This window comes from Pipra filicauda, unplaced genomic scaffold, assembly GCF_003945595.2.
Source record: "Pipra filicauda isolate LSUMZ 115617 unplaced genomic scaffold, ASM394559v2 scaffold360_size730234_pilon, whole genome shotgun sequence".
In the NCBI taxonomy this organism is placed as follows: Eukaryota; Metazoa; Chordata; class Aves; order Passeriformes; family Pipridae; genus Pipra; species Pipra filicauda.
The window spans coordinates 97675-114204 of NW_024104488.1; the positions used below are offsets into that span (position 1 = coordinate 97675).

At 45.3% G+C, this 16530-nt stretch overlaps 1 protein-coding gene across 1 annotated transcript in view; it reads left to right on the forward strand.

Annotated features, from left to right (window-relative positions):
* Positions 1 to 41: 41 nt before the first annotated feature.
* NUP210 (nucleoporin 210) overlaps positions 42 to 16530 on the forward strand; it is a 61682-nt gene continuing 45193 nt past the window's right edge. The window contains exons 1-5 of the mRNA XM_027748490.2: positions 42 to 215; positions 9034 to 9164; positions 9914 to 10045; positions 12869 to 12965; positions 15484 to 15634. Of these exons, the coding sequence (XP_027604291.2) occupies positions 73 to 215; positions 9034 to 9164; positions 9914 to 10045; positions 12869 to 12965; positions 15484 to 15634 (654 nt within the window). The 5' untranslated portion in view covers positions 42 to 72. The remainder of the gene's footprint in view (positions 216 to 9033; positions 9165 to 9913; positions 10046 to 12868; positions 12966 to 15483; positions 15635 to 16530) is intronic.

Here is a 16530-nt window from a genome sequence, read left to right on the forward strand (position 1 = left end):
TGCCCCGCTCGGGGCCGCCCTGCCCGGCCGAGCCGCGGCCTCCGTGCCCCGCGCGGAGCTGCCGGCGCGCCCATGGCTCCCCCCGCGCTGCCGCTGCTGCTGCTGCTGCACCTCGCCGCCTGCTCCAAGCTCAACACCCCTAAGGTGCTGCTCCCCTTCACGCGCGGCACCCGCGTCAACTTCACGCTGCAGGCCAGCGAGGGTTGCTACCGATGGTGAGTGCAGGTGCCGCCGCCCTTTGTCCGCCTCTCCCCCCCGCAGGCACCTGCGGCGGCTCCTCAGCCCGCGGCGGGGCCTGAGGGCTCCCCGGGGAGCCGGGCCCTCCCTCACCGTGCTCACAGCTCTGCGGCCGGGTTTGGGGGGCCCAGCAGTGTGGGAGCGGACATGGGATAACCCCTGAGGGGAAAGGCTGTTTTTTGTGCAGTGGGGGTTAAACCCGCTGCAGAGGGGCAGTGTGTGGAGGCCGGGCCCTGACGGAAGGTCCCTGCTGTGGGGGAGCTTCCCGCCATGGCTCCGTGCCCGGCCTGTGCCTCACACCGTGTGCGCCCACACACACCCCTGCTTCTCCTGTACCCCCCACACCCCTGCTTCTCCTGTCCCACACACACACCTGCTTCTCCTGTACCCCACACACCCCTGCTTCTCCTGTCCCACACACACACCCCTGCTTCTCCTGTCCCACACATACACCCCTGCTTCTCCTGTACCCCACACACACCCCTGCTTCTCCTGTACCCCACACACACACCTGCTTCTCCTGTCCCACACACACCTGCTTCTCCTGTACCCCACACACCCCTGCTTCTCCTGTACCCCACACACACCCCTGCTTCTCCTGTCCCACACACACCCCTGCTTCTCCTGTCCCACACACCCCTGCTTCCCCATGTACCGTGCCCACCCTGCCTCCACACACAGCCCATGTGCCCACCCTGCTGCCTCCCACACCCGCTGTGCCACCCCACACGTTCATCCCCGTGTGTGTGGGGACAGCACCCAGGACCCGTGTGCTGCTGGTGAGGAGATGCCCTTCCCTCGCTGTGGTCAGGAGTGAAGGTCTGACCGCTTGGAGCTCTGCGTATGGACATAAAGGAGTCGGAGCTAAGCTGGGAGTCTCTCAGTGCTGCTCTCAGTGTAGGTAACAAACACCCTGAGCACAGCCATCACCTGGGAACAACAAAGTCAAGTTTGAAAAGATGAAAGCTTTCCCGGTGTTCTTTTGGTGCCGTGCACATGGGATGTACTCCGGGAAGTTCTCGCTGGGTCCTGCCTCGTGCAGGGAAAGGCCGTGGTGGTGCTGAGCGAGGGGGCTAAAGGCAGATCCCACAGCATGTGCCAGTTTAGAAACTTCATGTCAGTCTTCATGTTAGACAAGTGTTGCCAGCTCCTTGTCCTTCCTCCCCAGAATGGTAATTTGGATCAGTAATGAGCAGGAGGCAGCCACCTGAAAAAGTGGCAGTAGGGATAAGTTTAGGATGATACTTCCATATGTGCCAGATGGATGCATGTAGCAGTTTTCAGTTGTTTTTGTGGCTGGCAGTTACTGAAATACATCTTACAGGGCTATGTTTTCACTCAGTTTATTTGCTTGGTGGTCCTATGCTTCTCTAGGCTGGGTACAAACCTTTGGGATGTGACATTTTACATAGTTGAGGGTGCTTGTGTGTAAGAGCTGTAATAAATTTTATCCAAAAGTCGACTGAATGGAAGTTACTAAATGAGCTGGAATTTAATTTTTAATGGACCATTTTACTGAAACTCTCATAAGTGTGGGTTTTTTCTTTTTCCTTACTCTAATCTTTAAAGACAACTGAGTCTCTAAAAAGATTTGGTTTATGTCGTAAAGTACATTGTATAAAGCCAAAAAACAAACTCTTCAAGCACTAATAAGATCTCGGAAGTGTGGACTGTCTGTCCTGGTTTGCCAGCGAGCTGCTGGGTGATGCTGGGCTGGCTGCAGCCATTCCCACACGTGCCAGGCACTATCCAGCTGTCAGAACACCTTTGCAAATCTCACTGAAATCTGTAGATGAAAAGCGAAATGACTGTATTCTAGGGAAATACCAGATTTGGTCCACATTTGTATCTAATGCATACTTGTTTTGCTAATGAGGGTGATCTGTGGCACTGTCAGCGCGGGTTAGACTGGTGCCAGGTGCCAGCAATGGCTCGTATCCTTCACGCAGACGAGCTTCAACATCCTTTTCCATCCTCTCCCTCTGCTCTTCAAAGATTAATTTTGGTCGAGAATTGTGGAAACTATACCGAGCTCATTCTCTGTGTGCCGTCATTTTCTGTGCCAGAGTCGTTAATGTGCATTTATTCACTTCTGCTTTGCAGAGCCTGGCAGGATGTGGGTGGTAAAACTCAACGTGTGCTCAGCAAACGCTCGGGAGGGAGGAAGCAGGAGCTCTGTGTGACTGAGCAGCAGCAGCAGAGCTCAGAGCTCGGGAGGTGCTCAGGTTGCATCTGAGGCTCTGTTTCCCTCCACATCCTTGCCCCCGCAGGCCCTGAGCTGGGGGGGTTGGAAGGCAGTGACTTGGAGGGACAGGCGGCTCCGCAGCATTTGCTGACAAGGTTGCTGTGCCTTCCTTTAGAGCTGTCAGGAAGAGCTGTTACCGGAGGGGGGCTGTTAAACTGAAGAAGTGAGGAAGTCCCAAATGTAATGGCTTCAGAAGTAGTTACTTTTCCTCATATTTTCAAAATGATGGGTGGGTTTGTGTGCATGAAACCAGGGCTTTGGAATGGAAATGGGAAGATTCAGGCCCTTTGTGTCTGGAGAGGGGACTGAGGTTGTGTTATACCGTTGGTTGATTGCGAGTTTAGAGGTACCAATGAAAGCTGGTTTTGTGCAGCAGCATCTGACTTCAAAAAACATTGTTTGAGGGCCTGCATTACTCACCTCAAACATTCAGAATTCGTATCTGAGTGTCCAGTTTCGTGAAAATCAGTCTATGGCACGTTGTGACCTTATTTCTTTCCATTTTCCCTTTGAGGCTTCAAGTTTTCCTCTGAAAGCAGGAGATTTTCAAAGTGATTGTAGCAGTCTCTGAGAATTCCAGTGATTCAAAGGGGAAAAGGTCAAGTTCTATCACCATCCCAGCAGATTGGGAGCAATGATAAAGTTACAAGCATGGCTCTAAAGTATTTTCTGATTTTCAAGATGCTCATGCCTTCTGGAGTTTTGGTTGCCTTTACATTCAAATTATTTTTTGGAAAAGCTTTGTTTTCAAAGCATATGGTGTTTCCATCTGTAAATATTGTACACTATCTTCAGGTACTATCTTCAGGGATAAAACACAGTGTGTGTGGATATATTTAGCTTTTAAATTACGTCTGTATTTATCTGTTAATTACCTTAATCCAGAAATTACACCTGGAAGAATGAAAGTATTCAGCAGCAGAATTCTCTCCTTGATACCTGCCTTTGGAGGAGGGGAAGACACACAAAACAAATAAACATTTTCCCCCGAGGTACACAGCATGGCTGGGTATTTATAGCAGAAATTACAGATATGTTTGCATGTCTGTAACAGAATTTCATACAGTGTAGAATTGAGATGCGTGATGAGAGCCGGTGGAAGGTCTCGGTTTCAGGAGTTGGCTTTGAGACATTCAACTGATTGGTTTGAACCGTTGAAGGGAGAGGTTTTGCTGTGTGAGGTTAGAGCTGTAGGAGGCTGTTCACAGGTGATAATGGCCCTGACCACTGCTGTTTGTTGCCAATATAGCACCACCTTAAATAAAAGGTGTGCTACTGAAGCCCTCACTGACTCGGTTATGTCAGCCTGGTTGAGGAGAGGAGCAGGGGGCAGTGCTGGAGGGAGAGATCCGGGAGTGGTGGTTGAGCTGTGTGATGCACAGGTCCTTCCAGAGAGCACAAACCCAACACACAGCTGGCAGAGCTCATTGTCCAGCTCCTTATCATGTCATGTTTTTGACACTGGCTTGTAAATTGATCTTACTGCTCCGTGAGATGGATGCAGTGGCTTATGTGTTTTAAAAATGTGTATCAGTGGTGCTGTTCATTGAGGTCTGTTTTGCCGTGAGACCAATAGTCCCATCTCTGGCAGTTGTGGTGGTGGTTTGTGAGTTACCTGCTTTCGTTGCTGGGCACCCATGAAATGTTTTAAGACTCACTCTGGGTGCAGGTCTCATCTTAGTAATGACACACGTGAGAAGTTTCAACAGAGTGGATAATTTGAAATAATGCAAAATGGGACATGTGTTTGGCAGTAAACACCATTTTTTAGTTTTCTAATTTGCAATCAGGCTAAGTTTATTTCAGAACAGTTTGTGTAGACTGAGCTTTATTTATTGCATTCTCCTAGCTGGAAGGTGACTATCATTGGTGTGCAAGCTGTTTTCCTTCATGCACCTAGAAATGTGGTGAAAAGAAGCACTTATGGTAAAATGATTTTGGGCACCAGTTGATTTGACAAAATGTCCAAGTTTCAGTTGGGCATCTGTGTTGGATTTTGGGAACTATCAGCACTGGCTTACCTCTGCTTCCTTTGAAGTTAACGGGCATGCCAGCTGATCGCCAGTGTAAAATCCCAGGAGCAGAAGCTCCATCCTTGGCTCACTCTGTGCTGTGTGATGTTTCCTTTTGCTTTTAAAGCAGAACTGGATGGAGGATTTAAAATTTTTTTTCTGGCTGCTTTTTATTTTCCCAGTACAGTAAGAAACATCCTAGAAGAGGATTGAGTGAACAATAGAGACATAATCTGCCAGTGGGCTGTTAAAAATCCTGAAGAGTGGAGGGAACTCTGCCAGGCTCCCTTTCTGCCTTTTCTTTGGAATGGGTTCAGTTCCCATATCCTTGATTCTCTGGGAATCTGTTTTTTATCATACAACTACTGTTGCCCAAATGCTCTTTTGCCTCTTGTGTCACTTTTCATTTTTCTGTTCGTCCCAAGAGTGACTAGAAATGAGGTTCTCGGTGTATTGGTCAATCCAATCTTGCCAAGCTCTTGGAAACTTTTACTATTCAGTTTCCTTCTGGCTACATATCTGCCCGTATATCTAATACAAATTCTAGAAGATCAAATTCATTGACAGTCCTGGTGCAGCTCCACATAGGTGGATTTTTGCTGATTCAGTCAGTTGAGTTGAGTGTGAAAAGCTGGTAGAACAATATAAAATCTGGAGCAATAAAAATCAGCAGAGAAGTGCTAGGGAGGGAAACAGTATCAGGTGCCTGATCTTTGAACCAGCTAATAAATAAATTAAGCATAATCTAGGGAGGTATTGACATGTGGTATTACAGAAGAGTTGATTAAAAAATGCAGGCATGGGTTTGGGGAGATCTGTAGATACAATCTTGGCACAGGGTTCTGTGTCTGGGGGTGGGGAAGGGGGATAGAAACCATGAATGGAACAGAAACCAGTGAGAGGAGTGGCAGCCTCTCTGCAAGTGTCATTGACTCCTCAGCAAGGAGGGGTTTATTTGAGGGAAAGAAATACTGGGACTTCTGTCAGCTTTTTTCCCCGTCACCTCCTCACTCTTTTTTTTAGTGCTTCCTCCCTGCCTTGCTCTTTCTTGCAGAGGCTGGCATGGGATCCAGGGCTGGTGCCAGAAATGCTTCCCATTGCTGGCTGCTCGGGATCTAATTTTGACCTGACAGGCCCAGCTCTCAATCTCACACCCTGACGTGCTGCTGAAGAGCTGCTGTCATTGGAAGAGTCTTTGTCAGTTAAAGCCAAGGTTTCTTTTTCTTGCCCATCCAGGACACAGCAGTGATCCCAGAGTAGTGCCACTGGAGTATCCAGCCTGTTTGATTAGTGCCTTCTCCTTTCTGTGCTTGGCCCTGCATCCAAACCGGAATGTGCTCTGGATATTGCTGAATGATAGAGGGCTCATCAGATGTGTAAGTCAGATATGTCCTGGTGTAAAAAGCAGGAGCAGGAGCCATGCAGATTGTTTTTAAATGTAAATCCATAGTAAACCAAGCCTCAGAAAGGCCTATTTCAGTAAAATTTTTATTAAAAGAAGGAATCTAGCTGATATTCTACCTCCTATTTTAAAGTACTCTGAGAGGCCAAGTAGTGTCTAATCTCAGGTTCACTTCTGCAGTGACAGCTAAGAGTTAATTGGCATTCAGTTGTAAAAGCTTGAAGTTCTTTTGTAATTGTGGAGTGCATGTAAGTTTGCAGTTAAAATTTAATTTTTGTTGATCTTTGCTTCTCCCTTTTTCTAATCTGAAAAGTATCCTGTAATTGGATTCAGCTTTACAACACTATTAGTGCAAACTGCAGTGGTTTTTTATTACAATTCATAGCCAGATATTAAAAGAACAAATACAAACCACAGTGAAACCCCTGTTGTGTTGTAAACACAAACAGTTCCAGACTGTAAGAATGCAAAACCCTCAATAACAGAAAATCGAATGGCAGAGAATATTAAGCAAGGTAAAGAGCTAAATAAAAGTAAATTCCATACATATAATACTTATTGAAAAATACCTGCATGCAAAATAAGTCAGATCCACGTGCTCAGATTCAAAAGCTGTCCAGCCAAGTACAGGAAAAGCCTTACTGGTTGTGAATGCTAATGTTGTTTAAAGAAGCTTGCTAAATGTTGGAAAACTGTTTTATGGCTGCATGAAAAGCTACAGGAAAATAAGTAATTGTTCACTTTTAATCTCTATAGAGTGAAGTTAAGTATGCTAATAATATAGAACATCATGTTATTTTAGAAACAGTGTAAACCCTACTATAAAAAATAGGCACATATTTGTATGTGCCTATGCTTAGGTATATAAAATAGAATATAACAAACATTTTTCAGGTTTAAGCTTCTAATTGGTGTTTAAATTGCTCATTGCATACTGCTGTGGGCTGTTTTTTCCTGGATCAGATAAAATACTGTGAAATTTCTGGGTCAGTGCTTGCTACTGTTGTTTTAAAATCCTTTAAAACTGCCCTTTATGTAAGCAAAATGTTGTTGGGAGCTTAAGGTTGGAAGCAGGATTTGCAGTTTCATTCCAGTGGCTACAAGGAGATTGGTCCGTGCTCACCTGGGCTGCAGCTGTGAACTCTCCCATAACTGGAGGTGTTGGGATGTGTTATTTTGTTAATGGATACAGTTTTAGTTAACAAGAAATGTATTTCTTCACTGGTGTGGTTGGTTGGTTCTGCCAGAAAGAGAAGTAGGTGAAACCCGTGTCTGGGCTCCAGGCATGTACGGCACTGCTGTTTGCTTGGAACTCCATCCTGCTCCTTGCTGGATTCCTCCTGCAGGATTTTTCCCAGGTAGACACTTTTGAACATCCTCCAGAAGAAAAGTCTAAACCAATTCAGCTTCCCATCTTTCCCAGGAGGGGAGCAGTGCCCAGTTGGGATTGCATTTACCAGGGAGTGCAGTGTTTTCATCAGAGGGAGAGCAATTCCCCAACAACTTCGTCACAGTCAGTGCTGCCTTTCATTGTTTGAATCCCTCAAAGGGCCCTTGTGAGAGCTGTGACCCTGCATCCCTGAGCACACCCAGGATCCCTGAGCACACCCAGGATCCCTGAGCACACCCAGGATCCCTGAGCATACTCAGGATCTCTGAGCACACACTGGATCCCTGAGTACACAGGATCCCTGAGTACACAGGATCCCTGAGCACACCCAGGACCCTTGAGCACACCCAGGACCCTTGAGCACACCCAGGATCCCCGAGCACACTCAGGATCCCTGAGCACACTGGATCCCTGAGCACACTGGATCCCTGAGCACACTGGATCCCTGAGGACCCCTGGGCACACTCAGGATCCCCAAGCACACTCAGGATCCCCAAGCACACTCAGGATCCCCAAGCACACTCAGGATCCCCGGGCACACCCAGGACCCCTGGGCACACCCAGGACCACTGAGCACACACTGGATCCCTGAGCACACCCAGGACCACTGAGCACACACTGGCTCCCCGAGCACACAGCCAGGGCTATTTGGGGCTCTGGACTCCTCAGCAGCTCGTGGGGTGCTGGCTCTGCTCCCCCTGCACAGCTCCCGGCTGGCCATGAGCAGGGACTGTGAGAGGCATCTGGACCCAGTTCTGACACAGGGCCAGTCCCAGCTCAGCCCAGTGCACCCAACTGTGCAACATGTTGAGTGCCAGCTCGTCCCAGGCACGGGGGAACGTTCTGTAGACAGTTGCAAGGGGCATGGCCTGCTCGGGTATCTCACTTGCTCTGCATTTAGCCCTCAGATGCATACTGCTGCTCTAATTTCAAGAGGCTTAGTTTTTAATAACTCTAAAATGTTCTTTTCCTTGACATTTTTGGCACACAGTAGTGAGAGCTGGACTCCACATTGTAGTGCCCCCAGACAGCTCAGTGGGTTTAGGGGAAGATGGTTTGATTCACTCTGGGCACTGTGCAGGAGAGACAACAAAATTCTCAGGAGGTTCAACAACAAACTTTTACTTGCAAACTTCAGAACATTAAGGTAGAAGAAGGTACTTGGCAAATTTTAAAACAGTGTTACATCCTTCTGCTAAACAGACTAAATCTTTTTTTTTTTTTAATTTCTTGATTAAAAAAAACATTTATTGTTTTCAGAGCCCCTGGCCATAGCAAATGTGTAATTGTGGTGTTCTATCATTGGGGAGGGCTTCCAGTTTTTTCAGAACTTTGATTCAAACTTGTTTTGAAAATGCAAATACAGGTGGTGAATGGAGCTTTAGCTACAAGTCTTGTACCTTCCCTTCAGTACAGTGTGTGTTTGTACTTGTTCCACACCTCGGAGCTGGCCAGCAGTCAGGCTCTGCAGCTGTGTTCAGTAGCTGGGTGCAGGTCTGGGCCGACTGAATTGCGTTCAGGGGTGAACTTGCCGTGGTGCAGGGAGGGCTGTGTTTGTCTGGGGTCTCTGCCCTGGGCTCTCCCCTTCTCAGCCTCACGTTTGCTGGAGTCCTCGAGGAGCTGTTGCCATCCAGCTCCTGCCACAGTGGGGTCCTGCCCGTGGAACGTGCCCCGTGTGGGTTGTTGCGGGGGTCTCCAGCCAGCCCCTGGTTGCCGTGCAGCGGTGACTGACCCGCCGTCCCTGCAGGTCCTCCAGCCGGCCGGAGGTGGCGAGTGTGGAGCCCCTGGGCCAGGACGAGTGTTCGCAGCGGGCGCTGGTGCAGGCACGGTCCTCGCAGCCCACCCGGCTCACCAGCATCATCTTCGCCGAGGATACAGGTGAGTCCTGACGGCTGTAACTGCACCACTTGCTGCTGGGCGTCCTGGTGCCCTCCGGGAACGGCACAAACGAGAAACTTCCCTTCATGTGCACAGTCATTTTAGACTTTCTGTGGGTGTAGGTTTTAACTTCTGTTTGTTAAGGGCCTCAGATAACTGTTAGTGGTATTAATGTTACATCCAGGAGAAGAGTAATTCGTAAAAAAAATAAAATAGAGGGGGTGACTGAAATATGCAATATACTGAAAATTGGTAATGCAAACTCAGATGTTTTGCATTTCAAAAGCTGGACATTGCCTTTCATGTGTGACAGTGTCTGTCAAAAATGTACCTGGTTAGATTTTATAGGGACAGACAAAATCAGACAGTCAATTAGTGCCTAGCAGTCACGCAGTGAAGGAGTTTATGGGGGTTGATGGTCTGTGGGTAAAAGTCATTAAGCTCTGTGGGCCATGAACCAGGTCTGAGCGTTGCACTGCACAAACCCTGCCTGTGTCCTGAGAGACACCACCTGTAAGTGGTGGTGGAGATGGAAATCAGAGCTTCTGAAGATTTCAGGGAACTGCTGTTCTTGCTTTCTTAGCCACCATTGCACCGAGTTTCATCCTCAAGGCCATGACACAGTTTCAGTTCCTTCAGTGTCGGGGTTGGTGTCACTGCCTGAATGGGAGGTGCCTTTTGTCTTGGTGGTGCCCTCGGGGAGCACGAGCAGTGCTGGGATCTCAGGGGCTCTCTGACGTCTCTTGCAGGGACTGGGCAAGTGCTTCGCTGTGATGCCATAGTTGATCTAATTCATGGCATCCAAATTGTGTCCACAACGAGAGAGCTCTACCTCGAGGATTCCCCCCTGCAGCTGAAAATTCTGGCTTTGGATTCGGAAGGTAAGAGATGTGGTGGTGGGAGATTAAATCTCTGTTGAAAGGTGTAATTGTCTGATGTGTGCACTGGTTGTATTTGTGACACAGCTGATTGAAGCCAAGTGGAGTAATTTAAAGGGAGTTCTCTGCAAAATACACTGGGAAGTGGTCTGTTCTTTTTTCTTTTTTTCTTTTGAGCTGCAGTAATCTAAAGAATTTTGCAAGAGGACATTTTATCTGAGCCCCATCAGGCATCAAACAGCAGGTTCAGAGGTGATGTTGAAGATCAACCACCTGTTGCTTAATTACTATCCCTTAATTACTACAAAAACTCACTTTTGGGAAGTACCATTTAGACTCGTAAGAGTCAGTGCCTTTGGACTGAAGGAATAATTATTTAATAGGAGCAGAATTTTCTTGCTTTTCATACTGTCTTCAGAAGAACCATGACCTGGTACAAATTTCATGCTCAGGTTTCAACAATGAATTTTTATGCACACATGACACACAAAACAAGTGATTTTTAGGACAACTACTGGGCTGAAAGCAGAAGGTTGAATTGTTTGTGTTGGGTACTTACTGAGCCCATCCTACACTGTTCGTAACGCAGGAATGGCAGGTGAAGTGTGGTGATATGGTAATAATGAAAGGTAAATTTGTGGTTTATCCTGTGTGTAGCAGCGGGTTCTTGGCTTGGTGTGTGTGCAGACTCTCAGGTGTGCTCCGTGGGAGGTTTGCCTTGGAAGCTGCTCAGGGCAGAGTCTGAAGAGCAGCAGTGGCTCAGAACCCACGGGAGTGTTTCATCTGCATGGCTGAAACAAGGTGTGGGTTACAAGGACTAAACTTCCCAATCTGAGTTTAGGGGCTCACAAAATCGGTTCCTTTTGACCCAAGTAACCTGGGGATCTGTCCTTGGGAGACCTTTGAAAATACTGGATTCTCAGTGGACTTTCTGGGCACACTTTAAAATAAAAACATTCAAGAGCAGCAGCGAGTTTACTGAAGAATATAATTATTCAGGAAAAGAGACTCTAGAATAAGGCACTTCTGAATGCTTTTAAAAAAATATTTAGAAGGTTAAAAAATCAATATAAAATAATTCTCCAGCTCAATGAATATTGGCAGCAAATGTACTTAGGTTTGCTGAAAACTTGCACAAAGAACAGGTGTCAGGGCTGTTAGTGCAGCCTGTGTGAGAGGGAGGCAGAGGATGCTGTGTGTGAGCTGTTTGGGTATCCATGGTGCAGGGACATGGCCTTTTCCCCACGATGTAAAGTCCTTAATTAGCCCCTGGGGATGTGCCAAGGAGGATTTGTTTGGGGCTGATGGCAGTTATTACATCTTAATCTGGTGTGGGTCAGACCACTCATTAATGTTGATGGTTCTGCTCCTGTGAATATCAATATATGTTCAGGAATAGTTTTTTTCCTTATTTTTTTCCGTATGTATAGGTATATTTAGATATATATATATTCCAGTATTTTTTTAAAATAAATATATTCTAATTATTTTTTCTTAAGGTGTATTTTTTTCTCAGTTAGATTAATGCAAATTACTTTTTGTGCTTGTTCTTAATAAGCCACTCCAAAGACAAACTCAGTCCTCAAATGCTACTTTTCAAAGATTGTTAATGCAAGAGAGGAAGATGATCATGGAGAACTTTGGCCAAATTAAGTGTAGAATGTAGAGGGGGGAAAAAGTCATGTTGTTTTCTTTTATGTGCTGAACTTTTGCTCAAGTTATTTCATTATGACTTAACTAGAGGTGAGTTAAACGAGAAAGAATTAAAAATGTATGTTTGTATTTGTTTGGCTAAAACATGCATCATTAAAGTTAGACTTGAATGCATGTTAAATAATTGAGTTTCAATCAGTTTTATTTCTCTTACCATGTGTGTTTGGAGTTTTGTGTCTAAATTCCTGGCTATTTGGGATTTGGAACTCTTTGCAGGAAGTTGTGCAGAAATGGGAGAAATAACATAGGCTGTGCATTGTGTTGACTGGTGGCTTAAAAATGGCATCACTTCTAAGCATAAGAATTAAGTGATAGATTTGCATTGGTTCTTTCTTTAGTAATATGAATTTGAATGTCAAAGAGAGTCACACAAATAAAAATATATTTTAAAATATGGTTAATACTGGGATTTGTGTTCCATATTTATTTGTGCCAGTGGACACTGCAGTTCACAGCAAGATTCATCTTGAAGATTGAAAGATCCTTCAGATTAGCAGCTCCTTATGCTTGAATGTGATTGTGTTAAACCTTTGTTTTCAACCTATTTATTCCCTTCTGTTCCTCCTTAACATTTACAGTTTCTCATGTTCTAGTAGCTCACATTTTATGGAAAGAAGGTGCTCAGTCTGAGCTCTTGGAGTGAAGACTGACTGTTGTGGATAAGTCGTGGTTGTGCTCATAACCAAAAGGACATTTGCAGTTCATTGGTGCTGTGAAATCGAGTTACCCAAATGGTGTCTCAGATCTGCATGTTTCAAAATGAAAGGTTGTTTAGCAGGATTTTTTATGTATCTTGCTAACATCCGAGAAACAATAAGGCCTTTGTGGCCAGAGGGGAAAGGTGGTTTGTGCCTTAGGGGCTGGCAGGTGGAGGGGAGGTGGGCACACCTGCACTTACCTCTTTGTGGGCTTTGTGGAAAGCGTCAAGTGGAATGTGGTGTTGCAAAAGGTGAAAAGACACAACTGGATTGTGATTTTTAACTAAATACCAGTGACTCTTCTTGTAGGGGTAAGATTGAGAAATTTCCTAGGGGAATAAGTCATGGTGTATGTCCCAGGAAGCCTCTCTGCTTGTTCTGTGGTTTTGTGTTAATGCCAGTGTTTGATTTCCAGGGAACACGTTCAGCACGTTGGCAGGGCTGGTGTTTGACTGGACCATCGTGAAGGACCCCGAGGCTGGAGGGTTCTCAGACTCCCACAGTGCCTTACGGTAAGGACACTCCACTGCCCTCTGAACTTCCAGCTCTGTCCGTTTGGGGGGTATAAACGTGTCCCCACGTCCAGGCAGTTTACTGAACTGAGGCCTGAAATAATAGTGCTTAAGAGTCAGTTGTTTCAGGTTGTTTTATTTACCAGTGCCAAATCAACAGCCTGGGCACTCTCATCCCTGTGTACTTTAACTGATAGTGTTCATGAGCAGCTCTGGTAGCTCTAATGGAACAGTTAGAAATAAATAGATGCAGTTGTTGATCTTGCTGAAACATCTTGTGCAAAAGGAAGAGTTAGCAGTAAGACTTATCTCAGGATTTCAGCAGTTTTATTTATTTTTTTTTTAAGGAAAAGAGAGGTTCTGTTTCAGAAAGGAGCTCTCCGAACTTGAAGAGTTACAGGTGTCAGTCAACACTTAGTCCTGGTGTTGAAGTAGTTCTGAAAGTAGCTAAACTTTAAATTGGCATGGAGCAAGTGCCTGCCTGTGAGCTAGATACAGCTCCCAGGGCCAGGTGGAATAATTGAATGAAAGGTGTTCAGTGAAGGTGTTCAGTGGATTGTCTTTCAGACACAGCAGTGAGTACAAAGCACTTGCTTGATAAATAAACCCTGGTGCTTGGTTCATCATCTGTACTGACCCACAGACCAAGTTCACTGGAGTTTAAAGTGCTGTGTTTTGGGGAAACTTCTGTCCAAAGATCTTGGAAGTGCTTTACAGCTCACTAATGTGAGTGTTTTTCAGCATTTCTGTTTAATATGGAAATATTGCCTCCATTTAATGGAGGTGGAGTTCGTACCCCAAAGTCAGAAAACTCACCTGTGGCAGGGATAGGAATAGAATCCAGACTCTATAATTACTTTTTTTAAAGTATATTTTCCTTCCTACATTTGACACCAGATCATCTGTGGTGTCTGTTTTGGTGATGGGGTTTTTCAATTATTATTTTATTAAGCATATTGACTATTTAGTTTTACAGTGATGACTTCATTGTTCTGTTCTTCAGTGGTTTCAAAGAGAAATGTGAGTGTCCCCCTTTATTAAGCCAGTCAGGATTGAAGGCTGCTTAGCAGTGCCTCAGTGGGATATTTCCAGTTTGGACTCCAGGAGTTCCGTCTTTGCGCTGTCACCAACTGGTGTCAGCACACCAGGATGTGTTACTTAGCAGCAATATGTTAATATTCATCATATTTTATGTCCTGGTGAATCTTGACTTTGCTCAACATGAGTGCTGGTAGAAAAATGTGTCCCTGATCCATGTGAATTTACCAGACTGTAAACACATGAAACACGGGTTTTTCTCACCAAACAGTTCACAGACACTTGTTGAGTACAGGTCGAGTCAAAACTTCTTTTGGAATAGACTCACACTCATGCACCAGAGGCTTCAGTCTCTTCAGAAAAGAGCAAAATGTAGGTAAATTGAGGGACATGAAGTAATGTCCTTTACAGAAACTGGCTTTGTGTTCATATAATGATTGTGTGAGCAGCATGTGGGGAAACCAGGTCTGAGAGCGAGCAGAGTGGTTGAGAGTGAACTTCCATCCTCAAACCTGTGTTCCAGACACACTGGAATTGGGGTGGGGGTAGCAAACAAGACTCTTTGCTTGTGGGTAAACACGGAGTCCAGTTTTGCAGCCTTGGAGAAACAAACCCAGAGCTTTACCTGGGGAAAGCCTGTTAAGCCCATGATATTCCTGAAGCTGTAGATGTGAGAGAACCAGAGGGAATGGCTCCCACTGGGGATCCAAGTCCTGGTCCATAGGAGCTTTTAGTTTCACTGAAGTATTTGATAGAGATGTGGTTTAACCAAACTAATATTGATCTATGCTCTACTCTTAGCATAACTATGATAACATAGCAATGTTCTGTTGCAAAATAAATGATAAACTGTCACAAATATGTTAAAATCTGTGTCTGTTCTCCATATGACTTTACTGCCTTTGCTGTGAAGGTCACATAAAGCCAAGTACATGATGTGCACACGGGAGCTGGCAACCTGGAAAACATGGTGCTCTTTCCTTGCTGTCCTGTCATTTACCTGTTCATGGCAAATCCCTTCCCTCCCCGTTGTCACATCTCATTGAATATTCTACTGCTAGACCATTTCCATAGTCATGGATTAAATGCATCCTGCTTTCTCCGTGGGGGTCAAAGTTATCTTCTGGGTTTGTTAAGCTCTTACTTTTATAAATATAACCTTTGAGTTTCTCATATCAGTTGTTCCACAATAACCTATAGTTTCTGCAGTCTACACCTACTGTACCATCTGGAGGGGTCATTGTAGACAACATGTGCAGTCTTCTGATAGCTCTTGAAAACCCACAAGCAGCTTCAGACAGACTTTTATCAGTCACAGAAATGAGCTGCAGATATCTCAAGAATGAGGAAAATTTGGATATCTGGTCCCAGGCAGACATCTTAAATTTGCTTAAAAATGGAAGTAGCTGGGAATAGATGCTGGGTTCTCTGTGGGTTTACATTTAACAATTCTCTGCTCACTTTTTGGTTCACTTTTCAGTATCCTCAAGTTCCTAGAATCCACTTACATCCCACCTTCCTATATATTAGAGATGGAAAAAGTTGCCAAGCAAGGAGATACCATTCTGGTGTCTGGAATGAAAACAGGGAGTTCTAAATTAAAAGCAAGACTACAGGAAAGTGTCTATAAGGTAAGAAACTTGTGTTCATCCTGAATTTTTTATTATTTAATCTTACAGTCCAGTGTTGCAGTAACTCTCTGAGTTTGCCCTGCCATGTTTGTGGATCTCCATTGTGGATCTCAGTGCTGCATCTCTGCCACAGTGGATTGACTCTGTAGCCCACATCACCCAGAAAGGGCTGGAGTTTGGTGCATGTGCCAGAAATCATTTCTAAACAATTGACAGAAGACCCTGTGGCAGAGAAACACACTCCAAATGCCTCTGCACAATTTTATTTTTCCTGATATTCATACTATATGTGTAACTAGAATCATAGCATTTGGCCCTTTACACTTTTAAAAAAGACTCAACTAGAACACTTCTGTTCTTTTTCTCAGTAAATAAATGACTAGAACAAGGATTGCTCTGTTGAATATACCTTTATTTCCATCCTGTGAACACTTTCTGATCCCCAGTTCTGCCTCCTGAGGTTCTGGTTTCCAGGGAAGGGAATGTCAGTGCCACCAGGGTGTTCAGTGCAGTGCTGGCTGCTCTTCCCAGCGGCTCTGGAGACCCGGGATGGTTCTTTCTGTACAGCTTCTGGTGATGAGTTTTTCATTTAGCTCTGCAGACAGAGTTGGTTTTACCCATAACAGAATTTACAAACACCTGAGAGAGTTTTTGTGGCTTCCAGAAGAACTTGGCATCGTGCTACTGTCAGCTTAACCCTGCTCCTTAAAAATCCTTCTCTGGAGCTTCATCTCGTGTCTGCAGGTCTGGTTTGACAGATTTCTGCTGCCACAGGTTGTACTTCATGTTTCTGCTGAAAGTAGAATTGTCTTGGCTTATCTGACCCATACCTGTAGAAGGTGTTCCACAAAAATATTATCTACATGTATGTGACACTAGTCAGGGGACACAAATTG